This window comes from Elgaria multicarinata, chromosome 2 (assembly GCF_023053635.1).
Source record: "Elgaria multicarinata webbii isolate HBS135686 ecotype San Diego chromosome 2, rElgMul1.1.pri, whole genome shotgun sequence".
In the NCBI taxonomy this organism is placed as follows: Eukaryota; Metazoa; Chordata; class Lepidosauria; order Squamata; family Anguidae; genus Elgaria; species Elgaria multicarinata.
Window position 1 is genome coordinate 89,423,762 of NC_086172.1, and position 25,291 is coordinate 89,449,052.

The 25,291-nt window shown below is 43.0% G+C and overlaps 2 protein-coding genes across 3 annotated transcripts in view; one reads left to right on the forward strand and one right to left on the reverse strand.

The window, feature by feature from the left end:
• The window catches only part of IGF2 (insulin like growth factor 2), a 960,921-nt gene that overhangs the window by 256,292 nt on the left and 679,338 nt on the right, over positions 1 to 25,291 (reverse strand). The gene's annotated exons all lie outside the window — the stretch shown is intronic.
• SYT8 (synaptotagmin 8) overlaps positions 1 to 25,291 on the forward strand; it is a 30,721-nt gene that overhangs the window by 2,423 nt on the left and 3,007 nt on the right. For both annotated transcript variants that reach the window (XM_063117120.1, XM_063117119.1), the window contains exons 2-7: positions 13,149 to 13,289; positions 15,619 to 15,779; positions 16,767 to 16,862; positions 17,614 to 17,781; positions 19,163 to 19,330; positions 24,420 to 24,537. In XM_063117120.1, coding sequence (XP_062973190.1) covers positions 13,166 to 13,289; positions 15,619 to 15,779; positions 16,767 to 16,862; positions 17,614 to 17,781; positions 19,163 to 19,330; positions 24,420 to 24,537 — 835 coding nt within the window. In that variant the 5' untranslated portion in view covers positions 13,149 to 13,165. The remainder of the gene's footprint in view (positions 1 to 13,148; positions 13,290 to 15,618; positions 15,780 to 16,766; positions 16,863 to 17,613; positions 17,782 to 19,162; positions 19,331 to 24,419; positions 24,538 to 25,291) is intronic.

Genomic DNA, 25,291 nt, shown 5'->3' on the forward strand with positions numbered 1-25,291 from the left:
GCAGATGTTTGTGGGTCCTTTACACAACGCCGTCAATCTCCAGAATGTCTCCCGTGCATTTTGACCTTTATCCTGCTTTTAAAGACTGGAGAACACAGCAAGGAGCATTCATTCAATATATCAGCTGTGTGTAATGATGGAGTTGCGCTGTACAAGGAAACTTATAGAACTTGCAGACAAATGAATTCCTGGAATCAAAGCCCGTGTCCGCACATGTAAAGGAGCTGATCTTAATCCCACAAAGAATCTAGAAGCAAAAGCTCCTGTAAATTGTGTGATAAAAAGCCTGATGTAATGGCAGCCTGAGCTTCACTGAACAGAGTGGAAATTACTTTTGAGTAAACATGTATAGGATTGTGCAGTAACAGGCTAAAATCGGGACGATTCTTAAAAATGTGAATCAATGGTTTAGAGTGAATATGAAGTGAGTGGTGGCGGAAAAGATAGAGAGCAGTGACATGTTCCTAATCATAATGACAGTAAGCAGCCTAGGCTGAAGTCTTCTAGAAAATGTTTAAAATGGGATGATGAGATTCCTAAAACTGGGACATTGCAAGGTGGGGGATTGTGGTCTCTTGACATTTTGCCAACTGAAAACCAGCACTGGATGAGCATTCCTGCATAGTTGTAGAAAAATGGTATGTGTCTGCGCAGACACTGAGTCATTAAAAAAAAATGTTCACAAACTGAAGCGATGGAGGGGGAGCTGCATTGCTCATCACTCATCATGTCACAGAATCTCTGAAATAGGGTGTCCCATTCATTTCAATGGCTCTACTCTAAATAGGCCTTATGTTGAATTTTACCCAGTATTATCTTGTGTGTGTGTAGGTAGGGCATATATCTGGAGTCCATGAAACAAATGCATGTAGAAATGCATAACTAATGAGTATTATTGTGCTATATAAGCTATCTGGGAGCTCCATCAAATGAGCATTTTATTGCGCACTCACGGATTTTCGCAGGTCCCTCTCATGACGTCGTCTGCCTCCTACCCCTTCTAGTCTTCTTCGTGCCACAAAAAACCAACCCAGTAAGTCCAACTTTTTTTTAAAGACGGAAGTTGCCGCTATTTCCTGCTGTATGCAGGGGAAGCAGTGGGATCCAAATGGGCCACTATGCACGTTGTTTACTTTCTCTTTCAAAAGAGGAAGTAATGAGGGACAAACACGTGGGTGGAGAAGCCACGGTAAGCAAATGCGATTTCCCCCTGTGTGGTGAAGCTCTGGGAACGCCTTTGGTCAGTGAATTAACCTGTCTTTTCTGAAAGGATGTGACACTCATTGAGCTGGTTGCTCTGAGGCTCATCAAGTTTTGTTTGTCCTGCTGTTACTCCTTCAGAAAAAACAAAGCCCAGAGGCCTTTTACTTAAAATACCATTTGCGTCACACACTGTGCTAATTGCCAAATAGAAACAAGGCAGACCTGCTCCGGAGGAGATGGAACTCCTACATGGAGCAGACACAGGTGCAGTAGCCTTAATAAACCAGGCAGCCATGCAGAAGAGCTTACTGCTCCTTTGGTGGTAATTACTTCTTTGTTACAGGGTGGAGTGAATAAGAACGACAATTCAGGTGAGCTCATATGAATACATTTATGTAAGAGAGATTAATTCAATTGCAACAAGCCCTTGTTTCTCCAGGATACTTTATTGTGTCAAAGTAGATCGGTTTTAGAATTGCTGTGTAAGAATTAGGATTCCACTCTCCTTTTTCAAAATTGAGCTTTAAACTCCTCTCTCCTGACTAGTTTATTTGATCAAATTACCCCCAAGTGAATCAATTTGTCACCAGATGTCACCTGATGTATCTCTGCTGAAGCTCCAATTGTGAGCTCCAATTTTATTCCAGTTGAAGATCGGGTTGTGTACATTACACATAAAATCCTTAATACTATTTTCTTCCAATGATTCCTTGAAAAGGGCTGCATTCTCCACCACCCACCCCATCTCTCACAGTTATTATGGACTAGCTGATATACCCGGTGTTGCTTAGGTCCCTGAATAATGCTTATAACGTTTATTTTTTAAAAAAGACATTCCTGTGTGACTTACTCATCTTTAAGCTGGTAGGAGTTGTATATATATATATATATATATATATATATATATATATATATTGGTTGAGTTTATAATGGATTCAATAACTATTTTAGGTGTGGTTGCAAAACCTCCATTTTTCAGAGAGTGCATTGGAATATTACACACCACCACCCTGGCACTGTATTTCCTAGAAAATGGCCCAATCCTGAAAATCTACAAGCATCCCATGAGTTATTAAACACATTTCCTGTCTGATTTGAGTTAGAAATTCTTTTCATACAAATATACCTGCAAATAAGTTTGTTGTGTTAGGTAACTCTATAGGGGCTTCTTGGGGTTAAATGCTACAGGCTAGATTTGAACCGTGCTCTCATTTGGATTCATCTCTAGGACTTAATTTTCAACCGTATGGACCAGCTCTAGGCCAAATAGCCTGCAATCCTAACCACACTTTCTAAGGAGTTATGTCTCATTGACAGAGGCAAAGCATCACTGCTTAGGTCCCAATACAAACTTGTAGCATGGCCCACTGCCCACACATGTACCACAATCCCATTCTATACATGAATCATAAAAGACGTTTCTGTTTTAATTCTGAAATTAGATATTCTACATTTCTGAAATTACATCATGGTCCACACTGGGGTTCTTCTGCCATGCCCCCAAACACCCCCTTTTTTGCTTGTTTTGTTTATCATAGCATCGAGCCTAAAGAAGAACCCCACAAAGCTTGCTAACTATTTTGTAATTTTTTGTTGGTCCCAATAACATATCATGTTGATGTTTTCATGTGTTTCTTTTAATGGACTTGAGCCGTATTGCAGGAAGGCCTTGACTGTTTTGCAGTGTGGAGAGGAAATGGAAGAATGATTGGTGTCTTTTAGCTAAGTTCCCTTCGTTTGATCTCATAACCTTATGGCTCCTGGTTCATATCCATAGCGAGACATGTCAGTATTGAGTGTATACGAACTAAAAATTCACTCAAAGTATACTTTGGCCCCGTAAATCCCATGAGCAGCACTGGCTCCCTGTGTCCCTAGGATCAATGTCCCTGATTATTAGGGTGCTTTGTCCCTCTACCAACTGTTCCTCCGTTTTGGCTATGTACAAGGAACTCTGGGGGATTAAACATGCATAGGCTTGCGCTGTTATTAATGTGAACATGGCCTAAGTGATGCAACATGAATAAAGTGGTCACTTTCAAAACCTAACATTTCAGTACTGTTTGTGTATTTATCTGTTAGCAGCTTCAGCACAGATAATACATAATAATTACAATATTATTTTCCAGCCACTAGATCAGTGAGCATACAATATATATCAAGACTAGGGAAGCAGCAGTCTTGTGAGCTAGATGTCGTCTTTTAGGCCTCCTCATCCACCCCCTAAATCCCTAACTAAACCCCACCCACTCTGTTCAGCCCTGCTAGCTCCACAGCCACAGTTTCTCTCACGCTTTTCAATGTTGGTTGCAAAAATCCCTGTGGCTCATTCTACACAATCTAACCCGCTTTTTGGAAAACTATGGGGATTTAAGAAATGTAGCTGAACATAAAGCATGTGCTCTGTCACTGAGCTGTGAACTTCCCGTTCAAAGTCTTGGGTTGGCTGTACCAAAATGTACATCCTGATGTTATGGGAATTGCTGCATTCCCATGCAGGAGTGTGTACCTGTGCTTCAGAGTTCAGATATCTGCATGAGCTCAAGGAAGGTAATTTGATGAATCAGACCTAAAACTTGAATGGGAAATTTTAAGGTGGTACCTCTGTCAGCCAGGATGATTTCTTATTAATTTTCTATTCATCTTAACAATTATTTGGAGAATTGTACTGCCTACAGTACAAGCACTGCTGAAGAAAACACTTTGTACTTGGCTCTTCCTGAAAATCACTTTCTGCCAGCTATCAATTGTTATAGGGTGTGCCTCATGCAAAGAATATTTTGGCCTAGGTTTAATGATTAAACTGTTCTTTGTGCAAGAGACGCTGTGTGAATTCTGCACATGGGAAGGGAACAATGGGCTGGAACATTATACGGAGCAAATGTGAAAGAAGACTTCATACACATTCACTGGCTGACTATAGATATATAGTCAGCTGGCAGAAAGTGATTTTCAGGAAGTGATTTTCAGGAGATATATATGCAGCATTCCTCCAGTTGCATTGATTTATAGTGAGGAGAGAAGATGCCCAATCTCTTGTGCTTCATGCATTTGCTTTGCCAGGAAGGAGCACTTTGCTAGTCAGAACTTTAGTAAGAGTTCACACATGCATGTTCATTATTCAGTGAATGCAACATCAGATGCATATCTTAAAGCCATATCAGATAAGATCAAAAGAGCTCTTATATCACCTGACATTATCTTGGAGATAATACAAGAATTTGCATGGATACCAACTATAAAGCTAAGCTGATTAAGGTAACATTTATTTGTACAATGTTCAAGTTAGGAGACATTATGAGGGGATTGTGAATACCTAGGGCACAGGGTTGTTCACATTTGGAATGCTGTAAACGATGGAAATCACTAGCACAAGATTGCCAATTTAGATGAATTTAGAACGGGATTAGAGAAATTCATGGAGAATACACCTAGCAATGGTTATTAGTCATGATGATGGCTATATATGCTGGATCAGAGGCAGCATAGCTCCCTGAATACCATTAGCTGGGAAACATGAGCAGGAGGATGTTATTTCACTCATGTCCTGCAGTGCTTGCAGGCTTCACAAGAGGCATCTAGTTGGCCATTGTGAGAGACAATCATCATCACGCCGGGGGCGGGGGGGTGGGAATTGTGTTTCCTTACCAGCGCTTCACTGCCCCCGCTTTTGTCTTTCATTATTTCCTCTTTCTTCCCAGAGAAGAAGGAGGAAGTAAACAAAGACTATGTGGCCCATTCAGGGGCCGTTTTTATCACACCACTTTTCCTGCACACAGCAGAAGATCACGGCACATTCTGTTTGTTGTTGTTGTTTTTAAAAATGTCGGATTAAAAGGGGTCTATTTTGCATTGGAAAAATAAGTGGAAGGACTGTGAGGCACGTGGGAGGCAGACGTCGTCATCTAAAGGATATGCAAACATCCATAAATGAGCAGTAGCGAGCGTGCAATAAAACGCTAATCTGATGATGCCCAAAGCACTAGATTAGATACATCTTTGGTTGGATCCAACAGGGCTCTTCTTGTGTTCTCATGTTCTTAAACTGCTCAGAGAACATGGGATAGAGTGTCAAGGAAAGGGAAGTCTGTTTCCTATTCTGCTTGGCAAAATGGACAGAGAGAAGTGTCTGCCCCTTCAGTTTTCTAAAGTGGATTCCATTTTAGGAATCCATTGATATGGGACAGGACTTTTGAGGATTCACAGTTACTTCATTTGCAATCAATTTCTTCTCCCCAGCCCCCAGGGGAAAAAAGATAATTGCCAGGTATCTTTAATAGACATAGAGGAGATAAAGAGATTTCAGTATTTCCAATGCTTTATATTAAATATCTGTCAAAAGGGTTTTTTTTTTAATGAAACCCTAAAATCTATATCAGCCCCTCCAGCAGATCCATTCCTATTGACACAAACTGGACCATGAATGTAGATGTCCATTGACCTGGGTTTCTGCAGTCTGCTCGCTTTGTCCTGGTGCTACGTGGGTCTCTGATAAAATTGACATCTCACTGGGAGTGCCCACAGTTGCTTTTCTTTCTGTGCAAAGGTACATAACTTAACACTGAGGTGGGGCCAACCAGAGCCATTCTCAGCAGTCGGGTTTCTCAGCTGACAAAGAAGAATTTCCGGTTTAGTTTCTGCTCTGTACAAAAAAGACAGCTAATTCTTGCCGTTTGGTATTAAATTCAGCATGCTGAGCTGAGGGTCAACACATTTAGCAATGATGTGCTCCGTTCAGGGAAGAGGAATTACTAGAAACCAGCTTCTGCTGAGATAATATAAGATGAAGAGAAATTAAAAGAAGTAAGTGGTCTTGTTTCCATTTCCAATTAACATTTGGATTTTTTAAAGCTGCTTATTTAACCTTGTTAGTAGTTATAAAAATGATTATACACTATTTTTAATCATTGAAGAATTATATATCACAAATGATTCTTTACAAAGCAAAACACATAAAATAATGTGCTCTGAAGATTTATGTCTTAAGACCTCTTAAGGGCACAATCTTATGCATGTTTAGACATGGCAGGCTGGGGAATGCTGGGAGTTGTAGGACTTTTTTCTGTCTAAACATGCACAATATTGCACCCTTAAGGGCGTAATCCTATGGCCATTAGACACTGTCTAGAGGGCCATCAGAATTTTGATTTCTGGGAACCGAGGTCAGAACCAGGGCTCTGAACTCAGTTCCCAGAAACAGCGCTCTCCTCCCCACTCCCCTTTATAGCCACTGCAGTTCCCACCCTGCCAGTTATGTCTCTGCACTCATAAATGGAGCTTGGGAGGGCAAAAAGGGTGCAAGTCCAAGGTGCAGAGAAGGAAGAGATCATGGAAGCCATTTTACACAGCTTCCTATGCACCCCACAGCTTTCCCCTGCTCCTGCTCCAAAGCTCCCCAGCTGGACTGGCAATATCTCATCTAGACAAAAATGCAGGGCAACCGGAGCACAGAGGTGAGAATCACTTCCATCCTCTGGCTGCCCTGCTTTGGAAAGTCGTCAGTGTCTGACTTTGGAGGCTGCCAACTATCTCCATAAGATTGCACCCTGAGGCCCTTTCTATACCTAAGGGTTATCCCAGGAAAATGGAGGGCTCCTCCCTGCCTGCTCCCAGGATCCCCTGTGTGTCATTTAGATGCACAGGGACGGTCCAGGGATGATCCCAGGGAAAAAGCCAGGTGTAGAAACGGCCTAAATCTCTTAAATTTTAAGAGAGCTGTTACATACAGTACCCTGCCTCTTTTCCATAATTCAGGAATGAAGATCAACTTGACATTGTTTGAAAAAATATATTCATTGTTCCACTTTTCATGGTGTGCCACTAGTGCTAATGCAAACAATGCTGGTTGGTTACTAGATCCGAGTTCCTTATTTGTACGGAACGTTGAAACAGAGCTCAGTCTGTAAACTGACTAAGGACTTAAAGTTCATCTGCTTTTCCAGCCCCAATTTAAGCTTAGGACTAACCCATATCATATGTCTCCATGAACGGGGGACTGTCCCCTTTAAGGTAAATATTTAGCCTTTCAAACCAAAACCATTATTTTTGAGCGATACACATTAATGTATGATGACCCCAGATGACAATTATAAATGAGCTTTGAGCCACAGAAATGATACAGCCTCATGTCCAGAAGAGTGTGCTCTATGAGATGGCACCAAATCACATCAATGAAGGGATCAGTCTCATGATGATGGGGATATGTAACATGGAGTAGACCTAAACTTAGTTTGGGGTGCAGTGGCAAATAAACTTTAGGCCCTTATTCAGGTTACTGTTTGAGCTCTGTTTTGAAGTTTCATGCAAATAAGGAACTGAGAACTAGTAACCGATTTCAGCACCGTTTAATACAAGCAATTTTACATAGGAAGGAAGTGAATATGAAGATGATTTCCATGCATTTCATAATTATTTAATGGCTTGGTCAAATCTCTCTCTTTTTTTTGGTGTGGGGAGATGCTACTGTCATCATCTCAGATACTTAGGCGCATTAAAAAAACATTCTGCCCCATGGCTTGCATGTACTTTTTCTTATAGTCAGTATCCATTTCCTGCCTTTTAAGAGCAGAGGGGTACGTGTGTGTCTTGTGATGTTTCCAACTGACAGAAATCTCATGAAATTCCAGAGTAGTTGGCATTCAACCACCTACGGATCTTGTAAGATTTCAGTCAGTCGGTCAGGCACAAAATGTTGGTTTTACCAGAACTATGGTTATGCCTTGCCTGCAGCAGTGTTAATCTAGGCATCCACCTGATCTGGAGCATACACTTGACGCACTACCGGCCATAGAAGTTCATGCTCTGCCCCAGCCTTATCCTGCCCCACTCTGTAACTCAAAGGGGCACAACCAAGGCTGTGACTGCAGTGTCAGAGTTTGGCTGCACCAATGCAGGAGTAATGTTGTGGTTCTCCCATGCAGCATCGTTTCACCTGAGAGTGAAGACACGGCTTTAGCTATCCAAACCCCTGTTTTAGAGCCTATGATAGAAGTCTTCATGATCACGCACTGATTAGATGACGAGACAATCGTGCATTGATATGACACTGCTCATCTGCGTAGTTCCTATACTTTTTCGAAGGAGTGGGCCACTGTCACATAGCCGTCTTTCAGATGGCTCAGCTAATGCACAGATATATAGTATATGGTCCTAAAGATGGGAGAGGAAAATTTGACAGGTCAGGGGTCAGCAAGGTTGGGCAGCTGCCAAGGTCCCCAAGGTTCAGAAGGGCCCAGCCTGCCAACCCCTAAGACACGCCACTCACTGTCCCGTAGAGAGCTGTGTTGGTAGGAGAAAGCGGCCGGTGTAGCTCTTCAGTGTGTTAGTCAGGCCCAAATGCCTGGCTTTGATGCCTCTCTCCCTGGAGAGGTGTCCTTCAGCAAGCAAAGGGGCAGGCCGGCTGCAGGAAGGAGTGGGGTGGTGGTGGCAGCAGCAGCTGCTGCAAAAATGGGGAGCAGGAGGAGGAGGGAGCTTTCACCAGCACTACTGAGAGTATCCAGACGTTTTGCACCAGCCCTGTTAACACATCATGTAAAACATGACTTACATGTAAAATATGGAGAGCAGCTTGATCTCCCTGCATAGTTCACACTGGCAGTAGGGAATTAAAACCTCATGGAAGACTGTCCTAAGCAGCAGCATATTCAGATTCTAGAGCAGCCGTTTGGACAAATTTGGGCAAATCTATGGAGGCTAAGGCTGTCAATGGCTATATCCTACCTCCAGTATCAAAGGCAGTATGCCTATGTACACCAGCTGCTGGGGAGAGTGGGCAGGAAGGTGTGTTCATGTCATACTTTTGAATTTCCAGTGGGCAGCTGTTTGGTCATTGTGTGAACAGAATGCTGGATAGGTGCACCCTTGGTCCAATCCAGCATGGCTTTTCTTATGTTCTTAACCTGGTGAAGTCCATAACTTCTGGATGGCAACTCCCATCAGAGCCAACCAGCGACACCAATGGTTAGGGATTCTGGATGTTGTAGTCCAGAACATCTGGAGGGCACATCCACTTCCTTGATGCAAAATTGCTTGCATTAGATGATTCTGGAGGGCACCAGGTTGAAGAAAGACAGTTCTAGAGGAATCTTCTATTAGGGCTGTGCACGGACCCCCCGATCCGCTTCGTGGCCCAATCCAGAAAATCCGGATCAGGCCCGATCCTCTTTGTGCTGCGCCATGGAGTGAGATCTCACTTTGCCGTCGTCGCTGCATGGTCGCTACCCGCCACCGCCAAGTAAGCCACCCCCCCTTACCTGTGTCTGTCGTTGCGGGCTTCAATTGAGGCCGCGGCTTGAAGCCGGAAGAGGCCTCGGCCTTCACTTCCGGCTTCAACCAGGGCCTCAATTGAAGCCTGCGATGGATGCAGATAAGCCTCCCTCCTCCCTGCCCTCTTACCTGGCTGCATCGCCGTCGCCAGATGAGTCCCCCTCCCCCCCACTTACCTGCGTCTGGAGCTCCGGATTGAGGCAATCCTCTTCACCTCGATCCGCACCCCCCCACCGACTCTCTTCGCCTCTGCCTTTTCCGGAGGCGAATCAGGCCGCCTCACTACTGCTTCTCCGAACCGAAGAGAAGCAGAGCACAGCCCTATCTTCTATAACCAAATAGTGACCACAAAGGGTATTCTTGATCTGTGAGATGATATCATATGGCAAATGGTTTTAACAGCATTAATAACAGTTTGAGGCAGACACATTTTTGGCACACTGTTGAAGGCAATGTAATAGAGACAGTGTTGCTCATTGTGTGCTTTATAGGAGAAAAGCAATTGGGGAATGCTTTTCATCATCAGATGTATGCACTCTTGACATTTTGATACTCTCCAGGGACTGAATTATTGCAGCAGACGCCTCTCCTTGAGCTCCTACAGCTGAAGCAGCATCCCATCCAAGCAATTGAGGCAAGCTAGCTGGACCTGTCCCTTTTGGCTCCAGAATGACTTATGCATACCTGTCATTGGCCCTCCAGTGCACCTAAAGGCCTCCTCAGGTTGTCAAAGCAGAAGTTGCAGAGCCTGGCCTCCTCTTCATTCTTGTTTTCATCCCACATCCCCCAGCAGCTCATTGCAAGGCGTTCTTTTGCACCACTTAAGAATCCCCCCACCCCGCAAATGCTTGTACAACAGTCCTGATGGCTGTCACCTTGGCACAGGAAGTAAGGCTGCCAATGTTAGACTAGGGGAACAAATTTTGCCCTTAAGAAAACATAGGGAACCCAGAGTATGACCTTATGCAGAGCATAAGACCAAATATTAGATTTTTAAGCTGTGGGACCTGTAAGAAAGGGCTTATGCCCTATATGCCCTATTTACCTCATAGTGGTTGTATAGTGGCACTGCACTGGTGATAGACGCAGCCCCCAACACACAGATACCACTGGACATTTCCCCTGAAGCTGCACACTAAAAAAAGTCACAGACTTACCAGACTATTCTATTTCACCACTGTCCTTCTTCTGTGTGTCAGTGATGACCTCGCTTCAAGTTCACGTCGGAGGGCAGATCGTGGCCCCCGATTGGTCATGGGGAGGTCGGGCAAGGGACAGGGGGCAAGTTTGGTGAGCTGGATCGCCACCGGAACATCCATGGGGATTTCCCACCCCACAGCTGCGATACTGTGGGTTTTCACCAGGAAGGAGCAGCATGAAGACACCCCAAAATGTTACAATGTGGAATGATCCTGTACGGGGTTCTAGCCAAACTTGCCCTATGTATTTATTCTATTTATATCCCACCTTTTCCTCTTGCAAGGAATCCAAAGCAGCTTATGTGGTCCTCCTCTCCATTTTATCCTCACAACAACCTGCAAGGTAGGTGAGGCTGAGAGTCAGTGACTGGCCCAAAATCACAGTGGGCAATGAACCCAGCTCTCCTGAGTCCCAATCTAACCCTCTTAACCACCAAATCACACTGGCTCTCAGAAACACACACACCTCTTTTCTAGGATATTTCATATTCCATTCTATCCCCAACCCCACCTTTTCCCTTTCTCTCCCAACAGTCGGTTTTTTGTGGGCACTGATCCTGCTAAGTCCCCATTGGGCTGTTCTTGGGTTCCCCCCAATATTTTTGTACCTTTGTAAACCTTGGAGTTCCCCTAAGCCCTCACATCCCTTGTATGCATAGATGGTGCAGTTCTGACTACATAAGGATCCAGTAAGGCTGGTGACTCTAATGCCAGTGCATCTGCTCTAGGTTTCCGCCAAAACCAATCATCAAAACTCTAATGCAGCTATTGGATAGCTGTTGGGGCCCATTGACAGGTTCCATATGCCATTTTCAAACCACTTTCGCAGTGTTATATCCCATTTGGTGTAGATTTGGCATGGGTTCACACATGCTAACCTACACTCAGTGGTTGGGTGTGTTTTGTTGTTGAACCATGGGTTGTTTACTGAACTGTGGGTTAGCATGTTATCTGTAGCTAGGACATTTCCCATAGGGTGGCTTGTTAACTATGCAGTGTAGCTTTTGTTTTTTTTTAACAAGCCGCCTTGAGGACCCACAGTTTGTTGTTGAATTATTCAAGTTGATTAACGTGCCACTATGCGACCTCTCTTCCGTCTTGGCTTCTCATCCTTGTTTCCTTCTCTGTTCTAGCCTTGTGGGCACCTGATGCATTTCAAGGCTTCCGGTAATATTGGATTGAATTTTGCTAATTCTCAGGGGAAATGTGAAATCTGCTCAATATAAAGATACCTGTTGACATCAATAGGCTTTGTTTCAGAGAAACAAAGGTCTATAGCATGTGACTAGATTAGGATTACCAGCTCTTAACCCAAGGATTGTTCCTATACTCTTAACAACTGTATGCTAAGGAGAAGCTTCAAAGCACCAGATGCTCATAATCATGGGAGATTATGAACTTGCTGATTATCTCTGATCCATGCAGTTATTATTACACGTGCAGAAACTTCCTAGAATCCCTACTATGAGATGTTACCATTGGATGGAGCTAGAAGGGAATGGGATGGATTCTTGCCTTCTCAATTCAAGTATTTTTTTTCCTTTTAAAACCTAGTCAATTGCATTAATTGCAATGTTTACGCTCTGTGTTTATAAATGTTTTAAACCTTCACATCCTGGAAAGGAAGTTGACGAGGCCATCTGTATTAAGGAATGCTGTCAGAGAAATCATTCCTACGTTGATTGGAGGAACACAGCTTGCCATTGCCAGCTGCATCTCTTGATGAAATGCAGGCATGTTAACACTCAGCGTGAGTGGATGTGGGATGAGAGCCAAGATAAATAAGTGACGCATCTGCCACACTGATTTGGTGTGGTCTCTTATGCATGTGTTCCCAGGGAGGAGTTTAATCTCCACACCTTCTTCTGAAAATAGAATGGGGAGCTGACAGTAACAACGCACCTAAGAGGGAACAATCTATTTTCTCAGAGGAAAACTCCCATCTACCTTACCTGTGCTTTATGTATTCCGAGCAGGCATTCGGTGAAGGCATTTGAAAGATAATTTTAAAATCTTTCTAAAAAGTTCCTCTGAACACATACATGCACTTCCAAATTTGGAAACACTCCTGCCTTTCACAATGATACCAATTTTATTTTATTGGTTGATAGAAACAAATACACTCCTGGAGGAGTGTTTTGGGAGATCAGGTGGGGGGAAGTTTTCTCTTGGCAAGTCATTATCCTCCCTTTACTGAATCCCAGAATTGTACCACTACACTGCAGATGCTCAGAGGAGTTGTTAAACTAAAATTACTTCACTTTTTAAGGCTGCAATCCTCTACCCCCCCATCTTAAAGTTAGTCCCATTGAATTCAACTGGATTTACTTCTGAGTAGACATGTATAATAGGATTGTACTGCAAAAGACTTAGTTGTGATTCTGAGATCAGGCTGAAATTAGGCCATTATCACAACTACAGTCTGCATGGGTAAAGTTGAAGTTCATAAATCTGTCAATAACTCTCCCTTTTATTTTCCAGAACACCTTTCCTAAGCCATGGCTAAAGAAACGATATCTGGCATCACTGCTGCTCCCAGCAGCCCCCGTAACAACACAGCAACTCCTTTTCTAACCACAGCCCAGCCTAGCATCATTGAAGGCATTATTAACAAAATTCCATGTGAGTAAATTCAAGGGGTGGAAGAATGAGCCTAAATGTAAAGATTATAAAGTGTTATGCTCAGCCATTGTCTCTGAATGGTGAGAAGTTCCAGGGGAACAGCACTTACCTAGGTTTAGTTGCCTGTAGAAAAAGTTCACTGGAGGCATACTAGCATTTTGTGATATTTACATTTATTTACAAATATACAGGTAAAGCGTAGGTGGAGGCACAGCTTAAAAATTTCAACGGGCATCCAAATGCTACTGGGCCTGCATGATAGAGTCCCAAAACTCAGTGGTTTTTTTTTTTTGCTTTGCTCTCCTCAGTCTCACACAATCTGCTCAGACTCAAACTGCAGTTTCTCTTCACAAGCAGACACCTAGTTCAGTCATGTCATCCTTAGTTGGGAAGGGAAGATCTGCCATAAACTCCCTCGATTTTCTCTTTTCAAACATTCCAGAAAATGGTTCTGTTCCTTACTGAGGAGCAATTGGGCAACTATTTAGTTCCCATGGCAACATATCACCTATATTTGCCTAACAAAGCACATATTTGTATCTGGTTAGGAGGGCAGGGCTCCTGCAGTTTTAACTGTGGTGATGAAGAGGGAATTTCACCATATATACAAATGACACCTGCTGAAATTCCCATTTCTATACAACTGCTAAAGATACAGGAGCCTTGTCCGTATTTCCATATGGTCACCCTATGACTGGCCCAGTGTGTGTGTGTTAATTTCCATTGGGATTATGGCACAGGAGGAAAGGGTTAACCACTTCTCTGACTCTGTGATCCAGAAATGGTCATACTTGCTCCCTTTTCCCATGGTTGTTTTAGCACACATACATGCACACAAATATTAAATGTAATCCTATATTTAATGTATCAAATATTTTGGCTCTTTGTTCGATGACCGCAGTTCTGTTCAGTGAGTGTGTGTGCATGTGGGCTTCGCAATATCAGGCTGTGTGTCAAGTCTACACATGTTAATGTCTTTTCCCCCTCCCCATAAAATATGTGAGGTACTAAGAATAATAAGCCTACTCCAAGGGAAGCTCGATGGATGGCAACAAGGGAGAGGGCCTCTTCAGTGGTGGCCCCCCCAATTATGGAATGATCTCCCCAATGAGGCTCACCTGGCGCCAACATTGTTATCTTTTCAGTGCCAAGTTGAGACTTTTCTCCAAGGCAGTTAACAGCATATGTTGAGTTTTTTAACTGACCCCAGAATAGTTGTTTTAAATGGATATTGTCTGTTTTTATGCTTTTTATGGTTATAAATTTTGTATGTTTGTATATTTGTTTTTAATGTTCACTGTTTTTAATCTTTGTAAACCGCCCAGAGAGCTTCAGCTATGGCACAGTATATAGATGTAATAAATGAATAAATGCTATGTTTGGTGAATTGTGAAGCTGTCTTATTTTAAAAGGGAAACAAAATTAAATGAAAGAAGTTGCACCTATACCTTGTTGGCAGTCATCAATAAGCTATGATCGCAATGATAGGTTGCTTTTTTCCATTTCTTCTTTAATTGACTTTGGCAAGATAAAGTAAGAGAACAGATTGTTTGGCTAACTGCATGGGGAGATTGCATTACACATATTATACAAATCAAAAACAATTTCCTTTAAGGAAAAAAGGGAACTGGCACTGTAACGAACTATGCCACCTGGTGGAAGTCATTTCTACAATTAAAAATAAATGTTCCTCTTAGTGGATACTTTTTAAGGTTGTGGTAAAAGTACCATAACTGGATTCTTTCCCTTGGTGAAAAAAACAGAAACAAAACCCCATCTCCTTGTGACAGAAAGGAAGGGGGGCTTCCAGATGAGGCTTTTTTTGTGCTATTGCCCTGCCTCATTCACAGAATTTTTTGAGGATGTTTTCCCAGTGCTGCTTCCATCTCCCCCCTCCCTGTGTGTGTGTGGAGGAGGAGGAGGAGGAGGAAAAGACTGAATGCCTTTTGCTTGTCTGAAAGCACCCAAAAAGGAGTATGGAAAAACCAGGAGAAAATTGTTCTGGTGGCTATAAGGATATGGATGGAAGTGCTTAACTTTTGGAATTCATATCTGGTCATTTTTAATGGTAATGAGTTACTTTATGTTAGGAAGTGATACTGAAATGCTGAAAGAATTCCCTGGCCCGTAAACAAGGATGCTTCACTGACATGTATTACAACGGGGTAGGCAATGCAATGCTCTCCAAATGTTTTGGATTACCGCTCCCATAAACCCTGACCATTAGCCATGCTGGCTGGGGGTGTTAGGAGCTGGAGTCCATAACTTGGAGAACACCAAGAACGAACACCTTATTTCTTTTCCTTCTTGTCTCCTAACACTACAACAGTACCCAGATGGGCTCTCATCGCGATTGCTGTTGCAGTGGGGATAGTCCTCCTGCTCTTCCTCATCTGCATCATCAAGTGCTGCTGTTGCAGGAAGAAACACAAGAAGAAGGAGAAACTCAACCTGGCTAGCATCAATGGCTCCTCCACCACGGCCAGCCTGGTAGGTTCTTCTCATGCTGCCTCCACCATGGTCAAGGTGGGGCAGTTTGCTCTTAAGAGCTAGAATGTCACCAAATATCATTCTGAATGATGAGGCCAAACTTCAATCAAATTTTGCCCTGTCTGGTGAAGCTGATAGAATGAAGTAGCAGGTACACAGCAGGAGAATAGAAAAACCCATTTATTACACAATCCAGCAAGGGTGGAGAACTGGTGCCCCTCCAGATGTTTTGGCCCAGAACTCCCATCAGTCCAAGCCAATATAGCCAATGGTGAGGGAGCTATAGGTGAAAACATCTGGAGGGCCACAAATTGCCCATTCCAGCAGTGGAGGCTGAGATTGATAGTTGAACTGCACTAATCTTCTAATCCTTGACAAAAACAGGGAAATAAAAACCTCTGAGTCCATTGAAAGAGAAGCTGGCTGGTTCAAGTGAAGGGAAAAGAGCAAAGGTCTAGTTTCTGGATTTCAGTGCCAAACCTACCATGAGTACATGCAGCCTTTGTTCAGAATTAACAGGAATGTGTATTAGGGAGATGTCCTACCCATCAAACTGAAGACACCAGGAGCCACATTAGTAGTGGAAACTTCTCCAAAACCTAGTGGTGGTACAACTGCACTTGCTACTGCCCATTACACATAAATCTAGTGTGGGAAACAGGAAAAATTAAGACACCTGTTGTCTGGAAGCAGCTGACATGACAGAGCAGCCTATTTCTTGAATGTACATTTCTTTTACTGTTGGTGCTCACTGATGAAGTCCTACTTGGATTTAATTTTTAGTACTTGATTCCCAAATGGCTGCTCCTTAATATCTCACTTGCAGCATACAGCGGCTTTGTTTTTCATTGATACTGGGGTGCCAGCCAATGGATTTTGAACGGATGATCTGCCCTCCAAGGGGTGCATTACACTTAATAAACTCCTTATTCTACCTGCATTGCTTTGACTTTACAATAAAGAGTGAATTTTGCTGTCTTGACTTAGGTCCAGCCTGATATGGAGGACATAGAGTGCGGACTGGAGGATGAGAAACGAGGACGGCTGCAATATTCCCTGGAGTATGACTTCCGTAGCCAGGAGGTATGAATCATGAATCCCAGGGTGAAATATCTGTGTTCCTCTTTTATTGTAAAGCTCTATTATCCCATCAAGGACTTGTCTTCTCCTCTTCCCAGCATTTCAAATCCATTGTTTTCATATAGCCGGCGCTATATTTCTTCCCTTAGTCCATTGAGGGTGCAATCCTATGCATGTTTAGACAGAAAAAAAGTTCTACAAATCCCAGCATGCCCCAGCCAACCATGATGCATAGAATTGTGCCCTAAATTGCCAATCTCAGCAATAGCCAATATGCTGACTTTCGATTCGCCTCACGTAGTTGTGCCACTTTTCATTACAACTGCGGCCATAACAGCAGGTACTGAATATCTGATCCCTTCTCATCCTCTACTACTTGAACAGCTTCCACTAACCTCCTTGCCTTTCCATGTCTGGTTTTGTTGTCCCATTCTTTTGTCAAGAAAGTGATGACAAAAAATGGGAGGACACCATGAAAACAGGAAGGAGAAAACTCCAGATGCTAAAAGGAGATATATTTGTAGGCCCAAAGCATACAGGGAAATCCTTCGTCACGAGCACTATATACCTCAGTGAGAGGAAGGAATTTCCGGAAAACAATGGGACTAGAAAAACTATTTTTTTCATCTTCTGGAATTCTCCCCCTCTTTTTCTCCACTCTACTCCCATTTCTGCAATATCTGATGGTATCCAAACTTGATTCACATTGCCATCCCATGACACTATTATATTGGCAGCACTGATTCTCTTTAAGATGAAGGTTGGTGTGAAGCAGGCGGCAGACCTGAAGGCCATGGACAGTGGAGGTACTTCTGATCCCTATGTGATTGTCTACCTGACATCTGATATGAGGAAGAAGTATGAAACAAAAGTGTACCGTAAGACGCTCAACCCTGTTTTCAACGAGAGCTTCGTTTTTCAGGTAAGAAGCAATGCCCGCTGTCAGCTGATCAATCCACTTCTGTCCAGCTCAGTATTGCGATGTGTATATTTATTTATGCAGGAAGTCCATTAATTTTTGGGTGAAATTTTCAATACTATCCAGTGTCCTGGGGTGGTTTAATTGACTTCAGTTAGATGATGTCCATGTAAATAGCCAGTGAAAGATCATGTTGAGCCTAATAGCCCTATCCTAAGTAAGCCCTGTTGAAATTGACAGGAAAACTCCCACACCATGTATTTAGCATAGAGAGTAAGTTACATTTTTAAAGGGAACCTGGGGGTTTGCCTTTATGTAAGCAAGATAGCTTCTGTCAATGAACACATGATGTGAAACATTTATGTACGGATGCATAATTTCTTAATTCTTAGATCACTGGGATCATTATCCACCTTAAAGATAGGAGAAGGATGCATAAAAATATATGAAATATGACAATTTACTTAGGTTGCAATCCTATGTACGTTTAGACAGAAAAAGATCCAACAATTTCCACAGGCAAGCATAAGAAGGAGTTATAGGACTCCCCCCACCCCCCTGTTTAACATGCATAGGATTGTGCCTCATTCCTAGGCAGCCTTTAAGGGCAAAAGCTCTCCCAGTGTGGCTTACATAATAAAAAATCCCACACAAGAATTTGATAATAATGTGACAACTTGTCACATCTCCAAAAGCACATGGTAGAGCTGGCAGAGGTATAGAAAGGGGGACCTAAAATTATCAAGGGAGTTTAGAATCTTTTTTTAAAAAAGAAGAATCTTAAGACGCTGAGCCTATTTAATTTAGGGGGGGGAACTTAAGGGGCAGTATAGTAGATATTTATAGACTAATAGATGGCATAGTGAGAATTAAAAGTGAGATTTTTTTTCTCTTTTAAGATGCATACTTGGAGTAATCAAATAAAATTCATCATCAGCAGGTCCAGGGCAAACAAAAGGGAGAATTCTTCACACCCATTGCATTAAATTATATTATTTGTTGCTGCAAGATGGCTTTAAAGATTATTAGGTACATTTATGGATGATAGACCTATCAATGGATGTCAGCTATAAAAGCTGAAAATGGGACCTTCATCTTCAGATGCTATAAATCTGAATATCACTTGATGGGGACAGGGGGTAGCTATCACCATTGTGCCCTGCTTGTAAGTTTTCTCAGAATATCTTTCTGTCCATTGTTGGAAACCTAGTGTTGGACAAGATGGACCTTTGGCCCAATCCAGTAGGGCAATCCTTATGTCCTTTCTTTTCGGTATAACACAGACTAATTCTGGCATCAAGCCCACATAACTTCAGAAAGACAAGGGATCTGATCCCTGTAGAAAATGTTGGGAATGAGATTGCTTTCTCTTTCTCCTCTCCAGATACCTCAGGCAGAGGTTGCTGAAACCACACTGGTGATGCAGGTGTATGATTTCAACCGCTTTTCCAAACATGACATCATTGGTGAGATGCGAGTACCTCTTGGTGATGTTGACTTGCAGCACGTTATGGAGCAATGGCATGAGCTGGCAGCAGCTGGCAAGATGGAGGTTGGTATCTTGGGCAGGTGGGTGGCAAATGCTGCTAGCTAGCATTGACTGGCAGCCGCTAGTTGAATTTCCCACATTTAGGTGATTTCAGCATTATCCCCATAAAATACCAACTCCTATTTAATTCCTGTGATGCTGAGCATAGCATGGACAACAGTGTCATCTTGATGTTCTTATGGCTCTGTCCTATGCTGTGCAACGAAACACTTGCTTCGCAAAGGATTAGCTACTGTCGCACAGTTTATCAAATGTGCTGAGTCAGACAAAATGGCAACTTCGCGTCAGGTCCTGGCTCATGCCCTTGCCTGGTCAAGCCTGCCTACAGTTCCATGTTGTATAGGATGGACTATTTTTTTTCCATCAAAAGATCACATTACAGAAAGGGCATGTTTTTTATCTCCAAAATCTGGAGGAGGAGGATGGGATGGATCCATTTAGTCTGATTTGGCTGATGAGGCTGGCCAATCAAAATGTACTCTAAAGAGGAAATTACACAGGTTGCATCACTTTCATATTATATAACTTTATTGCATATGATGGTTGCCATGCAGAAAGTTATGTAAGCTCTGCTGCTTACATGGGCGTACGTGGCAAATTGGGTTAGAATTTTCGTAGCTAGGAATGAGAGCCTTCTGCAGTCTGAAAAGAGTGTGGATATATGTATGCTAATTTTGGGACTGATCAAGCCAAAGTATTTTCCAATCTTTTTAAGAGGCATTTTGGGAAATAAAAGAAAGTAAAAGGTAACATTGAGGTAGCAAACTAGGATGTAAGGTAAAGCCAATAGCGAAAGAGAGCATATGGGCAGATATGGCAGCTTCTTCAACTTGGTACCCTCTAAAAGGTGTTAGATTGCAGCTTCCATGCTGGCTGGGAATGATAGGAGTTGCAATTCAACCCATCTGGGGGGCACGAAGCTGGAGAGGGCTGAAATATGGAGTATTATTATTATTATTTATTTATTTATATAGTGCCATCAATGTACATGGTGCGGTACAGAGTAAAACAATAAAATAGCAAAACCCTGCCGCATAGGCTTACATTCTAATAAAATCATAATAAAACAATAGGAAGGGGAAGAGAATGCACCAAACAGGCACAGGGTAGAGTAAAACTAACGCTCGGGGGTCAGATAACTAGCAGTAATACTAATATAAGTTTAATATATATATATTTTTTAAAAATCAAAAATATTTAAAGATGCTGATCTCAAAATGACATGAAAAAGGGCACAGGCCATGTTTGATTCCTTAGCAGAGAAGTGCCAAAAAAGACAAATATTGTACAATAACTCTGGAAGAAAGCCCTGTTCGTTATCTAAGTATGTGGCTAGGTACTTTGTGCATGTTCAAATACTTTTCTGTGTTCCTTAATTCTACTCCAAATCTGTTTCTTTAAAGTTTAAATGAAAGACTTCACCAAAGATAGAAGAGGTGGCAATAAATGGTTGTCGTTAAAAGAATTGGGGTCGTGCCACAACAGTACTGGCAAGAGATTTCTTCAGTTTACACCAGTGGGGCAAAGCCAACCTTTAACTTTTATAACTGGCCACTTATTGTCATAAGGGCTTTTTGAGGTTGGAGACAAACCATATAGACCATCAGGATGGATGTAACCTCTTTGTCACAGGCTAGCATGGCTGAGAACTTTGCTGACCGTGTGAAGCAAACCCAAAGTCTCTTTGAATCAGGGGTGCCATGTGTCCCCCAGGAACAGGGATATCAGTGGGGGATCCAATGCAGTGACCTAGAGCAGCCTTCCCCAACCTGGTGCTCCCCCGATCCTTTGGACTTCAACTCCCATCAACTGCATTCATGGGAGCATTGCCAACGGTCATTGCCACTGATCAGGAATGCTGGGAGAGGTAGTGCAAAACATCTGGAAGACACAGGGCTGGGAAGGCTGGCCTAGAGCAACACTTTCTAGGGAGGCTTCAGTGCAGCAGCTGATGAGAGACATTTCCTTCCCAGGGGATATCATGGTGCTTAGAGTTATTCTGCACAAGAACAGCAGGAGGTGCAGGAAGGATAGGGAGCCTGGATGCTACAGAGAGTTAAGAAGGGCCAGATAATAGGCAGGGGATACCAAGAACAAAGGGAATACATCGACAAGTGGTCCGTTGGACACAGGGGGCAGCTGTGAGCACACTGTATACACTATATCAATCAATCTAGAGCAAATACAAGCTTCTGGTTCTATAAAATCTCCACTTCTCCGATGAGCATGTGTCCTTTAGCCATCCTGATTACACAAAGGAAATATAGTTAAATTATGTTAAGGCATAACTAATCTGAAGAAAAGCAACAACAGCAGAGTCTTGTGGCACCTAACACATTTATGATGGCACAAGCTTTTGTGGACACTCTGTTTAATCAGATGCATAACATAATAACCTCAAGTTGGCAAATTTATAAACTCATGCTGGGGTAGGGTGAGGAAGTAAACTGTGTTGTCAAATGGAATTGCAATGCAAAAAGTACAGACAGTGATAATTACCTTAACAGTGGCCATTCACAAAGCACTATTGGGTGTTAACTCAGGCATCCTGGCATTGGTGAGCTGAATAAGACATGTAGTCAGTGATCTTGGGTACATTCATCCCAAATAGGCATTCTGAAGGGTAATAGCAAGCAATGGATTCTGCATCCACTGCAGTTTCATCAAAGTCTGCTAGCATGTTCAAACAGTGGTCTTTATTGTTCATGGAGTCAGGTAGTGTAAAGGAGACCACTGGTGACAGCACATGCCTGTGGAGGGAGTGGGGGGAAACTGGTTTTCTGAATCCTCCCAAGTCTGTTGGATCAAAGGAAGGAAAGGAACCTCTCGTGCAAGCACTGAGTCATTACTGACTCTTGGAGGGATGCCAGCTTTCACTGAAGTTTTCTTGGCAGGCCTTATAGCGGAGTGGTTTGCCGTTGCCTTCCCCGGCCGTTATTACCTTTCCCCCAGCTAACTGTGTACTCATTTTACCGACCTCGGGAGGATGGAAGGCTGAGTCAACCCGAGCTGGCTGCCTGAAACCAGCTTCCGCTGGGATCGAACTCAGGCCGTGGAGAGAGTTTCAGCTGCAGAAACTGCTGCTTTACCGCTCGCGCCACACAAGGCTCAGTTGGATCAAGCAAATGCCAAATATATATATATATATATATTATTTTTTCCTAAGCTGGAACATGCTTGCATAAAATGAAACCAAAACACATTTTTTTTAATTCTCTGGACCCCTTGAGCGAAGAGTAAAGAAGCTGGGGCTTTTTAGAAAATGATCACCCTTGGCTTGTGAGCTCCTGATGGCTGCCCACCACTTTTAGGCAGAAAGCTGGGGATGAAAGCCCCTTGCTCCCAGCAAGGCACTTCTTACTACTGCAGAAATTGAATATTCCCTTAGAGGGCACTATCTAGCAGTGATGATGGCAAACTGGATACAGCACCATAGGCTGTGTAAAAACATACAGTAATTCGAGCGTTGGGGTCAATGTAGAAGTATGCTCACCGCATTCTGTTCAAGGAAAGCATTTTCTCTTCAGAGTTTAGCTTAGGGGAACACTGGTTCTACTGGATTGCAGCTGAAGCTGCCTGTGCACAGGGATGATTGGTTGATGCCTGGAACATCACAAACCTATCTTGCCAAGGCTGTGTTTCAACTTCAAAAATAAAGGATTATGTGTGTGCGCACGCATGTGTTTTTAAAATAAATAAAAAATAAAGCAGTGAAGGAACATTCAAACAAACTTTCATGCAACACACCATAAATATATATTTTTAGAAGTTAGTCAGCTGGCTTGAAGCATGGGGGAAACATGAGAAAGTGGAAAAAGCTGACTGAATCAACATCCAGAGCACTGTCAAATGCAGGGGAAAACAGTACTTTGCCCTGTGAGAGAAAACTACAACATGGGATCCTGTTTTTTAAAGGTACATTTGTACATGCCCTTAAAATAGAACAGTACTAACCAATGTGTGCCTTAAATGCTCCCCATGGCTTAGTGCTTTCAACTAATAGGTGGGATGTGGGAAATCTACAATGGAAACTCCCAATGTGTATGAACTTCTCCACATTTTTTTTTTAAAAAAAATCCTGTTGCCTTATCAGGGCTTTCTGCTTCTGTTTTCGTTCTAGGATTGCAGTCAGCTCAGTTGAATTGAATACTTCCTATCTCCATTCAACTCAATAAAACTTTGCCATCAAGTGGCGGAATTATAGTGATATGTCAACTTTATACAGGGCCGATTTTGAGGATTATTTTTATTTTAAAAGCTGATTATCTCTGTGTTTTCTAACAGTGGAATAAGGAGGGATAGCACAGGAGATGTCAATGTCATGTAATGGACCAGCAAATTTCTGGGACTGGCCAATCACGAGCGTGCAATAAATCGCTTGTTTAGAGAAGTTCTCTGTGTTGTTGTTTTAAAAACAACAATGTTAAATAGGCACGGGATGCTCCAGTTTTGATCAGAGCAGCAGTGGCTCAAGAGGGGAAGATAAACTCTTTCCTATGCCATTTTCCTGAACTAAATCAACCCCCTCCCCCAAAGCTGCTATTGATCCTTCTATTGAGGCTGGGTTAAAGAAAGGTATCTGTATGGTTTCTGTATTCCTCCTCCCCTCAAGTAGCTCCATGGAAGGAGCAATTTAGATGAATAAAATGGTGTGGGGAGAGGGTTAAACACCATCTCTCCCAACTCCACTGCTCCAATTAAAATGAGAGCCCCCATGACCGCTTTCAAGTTAGTTTCCTGGACTACTTAGGTCCTTAGGTTGAGCTTGGGCAGTGTTGGTCTTTATAATCTGAATGTTCTGTATCCTCCCTAAGCAAGGACAAGCATTTTCCTGCATAATCCAGCTGATTAGAGAGGAAAACACCACCGTGGATATTTGGAGTGCCTTTCTTTCACTTCTGTGTCATTGCAGCTCTCCCCATTCTTCTGAGAACAGGGGAAATGACTTCTGGAGAAGGGACAATGGCTACCTGGCTGGCAGTCTTGAGCCTTGTGCACTCTGTAATTGGGCCTTTTGGTTTCTGCTCTTAGCAGCTTGTCAGTGAGCTGTCTGAACCTTTCTCCCTTCTGTTGCTTTTTCTGTTTGTAATAGCAAGAGCGCCTTGGGGAGATTTGCTTCTCGCTCCGATATGTCCCCAGCACTAGCAAATTGACGGTGGTCATCTTGGAAGCCAAAAAGTTGAAGCGGATGGATGCCCATGGACTATCAGGTAATGGGGAAGGAGAGCTGGAGCAGAATAAAAGAACATGAAGGCAGATGCGGAGACCCATTCATGTACATTGCTCAAATGAAGTCTGCAATCACATTAAGTCCAGGATCTTCTTTGACCCAATACAGCAGGCTGAACACCATAGCTGCTATCTTGGCAGGACGTCTTACTGACCTTGGAAACAGGAAGTCTCTCTTGTTTCATGAGAGCAAATGAGTTTGGCTGCGGCTGGTAGCATCTGTTTCACAGTATTTGGGGACAAATGAAGATCTCTGACATTCATCTTAAGAAAAGGGAACTGTGTCAAATTTGAGCAAGTCTCTTCTTGTTTGAGGAACTGGTGGGGATTGATCTTACCTGTTTCCAAAGAGCTCAGCTCAGCAGTTTAGTCTCATAATGACTCTTTCAGGTATCTCCAGATGCAACCAAGGCCACTTAATGGGCAAGGGATCTGAACCTGGGTTTCCCTATCCAACACCTAGCCGTGGGGGTGTCTTGACAGCATCACTTTGCTGCTTGTTCCTTCAAAACCCCGCAACATCACAGCTGTGGGGTGGAAGTGGCAAATCTCCAAGGCAAGAGGTAGTGCAGGCTTTCTGGGCAGTACTGGTGGTAATTCAGCTCATGGGGCCCCATCCTCTGCCCAGCCTTCCCACGCATCCCCTGACTTATCATGGGCCCCAGTCCATCCCCAGAACACCCCCAGCCTCAATGCGAAGTGAGGCCACCACCAACAGACAGTGGTGACCATGGA